This window comes from Ornithodoros turicata, chromosome 10, assembly GCF_037126465.1.
Source record: "Ornithodoros turicata isolate Travis chromosome 10, ASM3712646v1, whole genome shotgun sequence".
NCBI classification, from domain to species: Eukaryota; Metazoa; Arthropoda; class Arachnida; order Ixodida; family Argasidae; genus Ornithodoros; species Ornithodoros turicata.
Window position 1 is genome coordinate 4,377,009 of NC_088210.1, and position 6,000 is coordinate 4,383,008.

At 43.7% G+C, this 6,000-nt stretch overlaps 1 protein-coding gene across 2 annotated transcripts in view; it reads right to left on the reverse strand.

The window, feature by feature from the left end:
- The window catches only part of LOC135370088 (phospholipid scramblase 1-like), a 77,334-nt gene extending 71,543 nt beyond the window's left edge, over positions 1–5,791 (reverse strand). For both annotated transcript variants that reach the window (XM_064603780.1, XM_064603779.1), the window contains exons 1-2: positions 5,537–5,791; positions 952–1,029 (exon numbers count right to left, since the gene is read on the reverse strand). In XM_064603780.1, coding sequence (XP_064459850.1) covers positions 952–1,029; positions 5,537–5,573 — 115 coding nt within the window. In that variant the 5' untranslated portion in view covers positions 5,574–5,791. The remainder of the gene's footprint in view (positions 1–951; positions 1,030–5,536) is intronic.
- Positions 5,792–6,000: the final 209 nt, after the last annotated feature.

Here is a 6,000-nt window from a genome sequence, read left to right on the forward strand (position 1 = left end):
TTTACGATTTCCTCCTTCTAAAAACATACCTTAGGGCTGTAAAATATAATAATACGTTAATCTTGTCAATATGTAACCTACACCGTCGAATAGCTAGCAAAACACGTCAGGATTTATATTGGAAGGTCCCAAGGACGCGAACAATATGCTGAGATCAGTCGCTACCCCATAAGATCGCAAAGCTGTTGAATTCTTATTTAAAGAAGGGAATTGATCTTGAATCTATGTCAGCTGTCGCACTACGGGCCATGTTTATGTTTTAGTGGTTAATGATGTCTCTTATTTTGTCTATGTTGATGTCTAATTTTCTGTTATGTATATATGTATATTTATTCAGTTTCCTTGTTTCATTGTAGTATTTTTCACGCTTAAGATTGACGATCGCAATTAGCTTATATTGCTTGCTGTTGCTGCACTGAATCAGGGGGATGCGCCCTCGTCAAACAGCATGATGCTGTTTTTTGGCTACCCCTATGTAACTCTGACTTGCATTGCAAAAAGTTAAATTGAATTGAAAAAAAATGATGTCTGTATACTATAGTTTCGTGTGTAAAAACCCCGTCGTCTCCTGCAAATTTACGCCATTCTGAAGACCGCCCGCAGGGCACGGCTCGCCGATAAAGGTGTAGCTGTACACTTAGTTACGCACTACACTTTATTAACTAATAAAAAAAATTGCGGATCACCTTTGAAACATTCGGTGAAATGAGGACGTAGGATTTACGAATATTGAGGATGGGCTTTAAAATGGCGGCTTGATGGCGTTTAGTTCCGCAAAAAGTTAGTCAACCATTAGGAACGAACGAAGCATTAGGAACCATTCAACCATTCATATCATTAGTCAATCAGTAATAAACCCTGACATCAACGACCTGCATTGTGATATCAAATATTCATCACATTCGATGCGTTTTAGAATTGCACGAATGGGGGTTGACAACTTGCACTCACCTTTCACCTTGATCAGTTTCAACGTCGTCGATTTTGACAGGAGATTGAGGCCAATCTCCTGTCCCATCATGGGAGGCTCTGAAACATACAAGTTGGACACAAACAAATTAGACGTTTGAAATCATTCGAAACTGGAAAACCTAAACGGGAACACAGTCTCCCAAGGTAACACATTTCATCACACACCTAAGGCACGAACACTGTTTCCAGGTTGAAACACCTTCCGGAACACAGTCTGTATGGGGGTATGGTATGGTAGCACGGCCAAAAAATCGAATGTTCAATTTTTTTCACAGAAAAATAGATCGCATTGTGAGGAACAAATCTGCCAAAGCGCATCCTTGAGCGTGGCGCCGAAAGCGGTTTAAACACCGCGCCAAGGAGCGGCGCGCCCCCTGGCAATTAATAATGGCGGCTGCTGGTTTATTTACGGTTGATTTTTGCGCTGTTTTCTTCAGTTTTTCGACGTTTTCGGTTTGTTTTGTCTTTGTTAATAGTGAACCGGTACATGATGAAGTACTATTGCCTTCTGAAAATATTTATTGCTTATCTAAACGTGCCCGCTAGTGTACCTCTTGTAGCTTGTTTTCATCTTCGTTTTTTTTTTTTTTTTTTTTCACTACGTTGTTGCACCCACCGTTTTTCACGTGGTCCCTTTCGACTTTTTCGAGCGTTTTTACGTGTGCTAGTCATGCCACGATCGTCTGGAAGATGGACAAGAAGGCGTAAATTCAAAGGAAACCAGTTCTCAGGCGAGAAAAGCCATGAAAAGCCGGCACGGCGGAGCGCCAACTTTGCGAAAATGGAAGAGACGACCTATGTTGATACATTCGATGTAGACGGCGCTTGCACAACTGGCTATCGTCTTATCGACTATGAGCTTCTTCGTAGCTTCCTGGAGGACACCGCTGTATGCAAAACGCGTCATAAAGGAGAAATAATTCTGGAAGAAGCTACTGAGAGGCGAAGTGGTTTGGCATCTTGCATAAACGTCACCTGCAGCCAGTGCGACGCCCTCAGCGTGTTTGAGACATCCAGGCGCATCGCAGGCAACATTTTTGAAGAGGTTCACCTATGCTTTTCTCACCTGTTGAAAAGGAATGACTACTGGTCGAATTATGTGTGCGGTGCTCAACCTGCCGCCGCCACCAATAAAGTTTGCGTCATACAACGCTAGGCTTCTCGATGCACGACCGTTGCGAACAATATTGTGGGTAAGGTTGCCGAAGAGGTCAAGTCAGAGGGCTGTGCATCTGACGAGGAACTAGAAATTGCAGCGACAGTGGATGGAACTTGGATGAAGCGGGGGTACTCATCACTACACGGCGTGGTTGCAGCAATATAGGCTGACACTGGAAAAGTGCTAGACTTTGAAGTTGAGTCGACGTTCTGCCACATGTGTGCCCGAAATCTTCACACAGATTCCAACCGGTGTGATTGTAAGATAACCTACGATGGGTCATCTGGTGGGATGGAGGCTGCAGGGGCCGTAAAAATATTTGGTCGTTCTGTCGACAAACACCAACTAATGTATACAACATACATCGGTGATGGAGACAGCAAAGCATACATTGCAATGAAAGACTTAGAACCTGATGAGAAGGCCATCGAGAAACATGAATGTGTTGGGCATGTCCAGAAGCGTATGGGCACCAGGCTCAGGAACATAAAGGAGAACGAGAAGGGGAGGAAACTCTCGGATGGCTTGCAACTGTCAGGGAAGGGTCGACCAACAGGGAAAGACATATAGGTTATCTGTAGTTCTCCTATGGCAAGGCTATACAGGACAACACAGACAGTTTGGAGAACATGAGATGGGCTGTGTGGGCAATGTATTTCCACAAATTGTCTACAGATGAGAAGCCAAACCACGGACTCTGTCAAGGGGTCATCATCGTGGTGTGGGTACAACCGCAGCATTGCTGATGACCGGCACGGGAGGTACTCCCATAAGAACAGTCCTCCTCAGGCTCAGATGGATGTCATCATGCCCGTGTTCAAAGCGCTGTCAGACCCAGCTCTTCTCAGCGAATGTCTGCATGGACGAACGCAAAATACAAATGAGTCGTTCAACCAACTCATCTGGTGCCGCTGCCCCAAGACAACATTCATCAGTGCGGATGTCTTGAAAATTGCTACTAATGATGCTGTGGCGTACTATAACGGTGAAAATTTTGCAAGAAAAGCTGTGCCGGAGGCCCTCGGAGTGACTCCAGGTGTCTACTGTGATGTAGCTCTCAACAGGCTGGTCAAAGAGCGTGTTGAGAGGGCTGAGTTTTACAATTCTGCTGAGACTAAGGAGAGACGCGGGTGAAAGAGAAATGCGAAGAAAGGCTTCACAGAGGCCAACAAGAAAGCCAGAAACGAGTTGTATTCTTCCTGGAGCTTTTTGAGCATTTGTGTGAAACATATACGCATAAATCTTTTGTTTTTCTCAAAATGTTTTTTTCTTGTATACCTAAAGTTCAATGTACCTTCCCTCTGCAACTATTCACCCGGCAGTAATGAAATTTGGCGCACATGTTCAAAAATCAACCTTAAAAAAACAAAACAACAGGGATAACATCAATGCAAATGTCTGAAAAAAAAATAGAGCAAAGTGCGTACTGTCAAAGTACTTCTTGGGTATGTTCAAGCATGGACTTAAATTTTTTAACACCAAAGTTCAAGAGCGTGAGGATATCTCTTGTCACGGAATTGATCACGTTGTACTTACAAATTTTCATGTGCTTTCTCGTTTGCGTCTTGCATATATATTAGTTTTATTTATTTATTTTTGCGCACGATACGTTGGGTTGCAACTTGTAGACCATGAGTTCATTGATGTGTAATCCTCAGGTACTGTTTGCCGTATATTTCAGCTACTAATTTGAGTACGGATCACTTACACGCGAACAGCGTCTGATCCCTCAAGGTCTTATGTAAATGATGAAGTTCCATTGTTGATGAAAAGCAGGAATTCCGTTTGTGATGCCAATAAGAGAGCTTTTCTCTCATCTCTTTCGTTCGGGTTTGACCTCTGGCTACCTACAATAAAACTTCCAAATATTATCATAGTATGCTTTGTAGTTGGCGAGGAAATGTACACCGAATAATAAACTGCACCTGCAAATTTGGCAGCGGGTCACGGGATACGTTAGCCAACTGACCACTGAAAAAGGGTTTTATATTAAGCTTCACTTACTTCGTCCCTTACCGTTCCAGTCCGTTCCAGAAGGTGGGCAAATGCTCTCGCGATCTTTGTCCTCATCTCAGTTTTCGTCCCATGTGTTTTTCCTCACCTCACCTCAGCGTTCTTTCTAAAATATATTCACCTACTTGTTATAATTTTTGCCTCGTCGAGCCCCGCTTAACCGGTTTCTGCAAAACGTTTTCAATTCCCGATTGTTCTTTTAAATAGGAGAGGCGTCGCTCATAGCCACAGTTGCTTCGTGGCGCTCACACGGAATCAAAAAAGTATTAGGAGCGGTTACGTGCATACGTCGTAGTTGGCTTTGTGTCGCTCCGTTGGTTGATTCCTGACAACATGTTACAAGTACCCACAACTAAGATTCATTATCCTGCTGTGTTCATCCTTCATGCAACAAATATCCCCTACATGTGCGATCGGTAAAAATTGAACCTCTGTATGCAATAAGTGGATAAGTCGAAAAATGGGAAACCGGGAAAAGGGGCTTTACCTGATTGTCCGTCCCAGTGACACACATGCATTTTCCGTTTCTTACCCTCCTGTAGCGAGCCAATAAATTGCAATTCGATCCTAAATTTTCTTTGACACGTACATACTGGCATGTAGATGTCATTGCAGCAAAAATAATAAAAATGGGGGATAAGTCGACTTATCCCCTTATTGCATTCATGAGGTTCAATTGGGCTTCCATATGTGGAGAAGTTGCGCTACTGTAATCGCAACTTTTTTTCAGTAGCGGAGGTGTAACTCCGCTACATTTGTTATTTGTAGCGGGAAAGTAATTTCCGGTACAATTTTGAGTAGTGAAACAGCCTCCGCTACAGCTACTTTTGACGGAGAAAATAGAATAAATCAGACGCTAGAGTACGTCCAGTGAATTTGAAAGCCCGACTCAAAGAAGTCGAGCCGCGGCCGTCGCTCAGCCCTGAATCTGGCTGGCGTATATATGACACATATTCATAGGCCATCGGCGAGAAACTAGCGGAAGGGTAATTGCGCTACATTTTTTTTTTTTTGGTAGCGGTAGCGTGCTACATTCGTAAATTTGTAGCGCCGCTAGTATCGCGCTACTTTTAAATATGGTAGCGGGTAGCGGTATTTCGCTACCTAAATTGAGTAGCGGACAGAACACTGCCCGCCCGTGCCCGTGCTCCCTCTCCGTCTTCAGCATACCCCCTGTTTCATCGCATGTAAAAAATGCATTTTTTAGTTTTTGTTGTTCGTCCAAGACAAATCAAAGTTGTTAGTTGGAGCCTGTGTTGTGTCTGCATCGTTTTTGTCATCTTTTTTTTTCTCTCTCTCTTTTATAATGCACCTACGTGATTACCCATGCAGCGGGCTTATATAGATCTCCAATATGCCGAAGTTGAAAATAGACTGTTCTGCCTTACTCACCTTTTGTAATTACATTGACGACTTCGCCCTCTGCCATTATTATTTCTTCTTAGGTGCACTGGAAGCAAATTTACCTTGACAGAACACGTATATAGAATCTCGTGACCGCAGGAACTTCTTCCTTTTTGCCTTTTACGTTCAGTCATGCTGTACCTTTAAACGTGGCTTCCGCCAAAACGACATACTTTCCGAACATCGGTGATATTGACTTCGTTCATGTTTTCGACGTCAGCGGCCTCCGTCACGTGGCTGAAAAAAAAAAAAATCTGACGAATCGCAAAATTCGAACGACGACAAGGCAAGACGCTACTGGCAACAGGTCACTACAGTCTCCGCAAAGGAACGAGCCGAACTGGGTTCAAAATGTCGGGTATCCGCGTCTTGTACCATGGTCGGCAATTTTCCTTACTTTCAGCGTTTATCTCGTAAGGCTGGCTGGCTGGCTAACTGCAAACACGACAGGA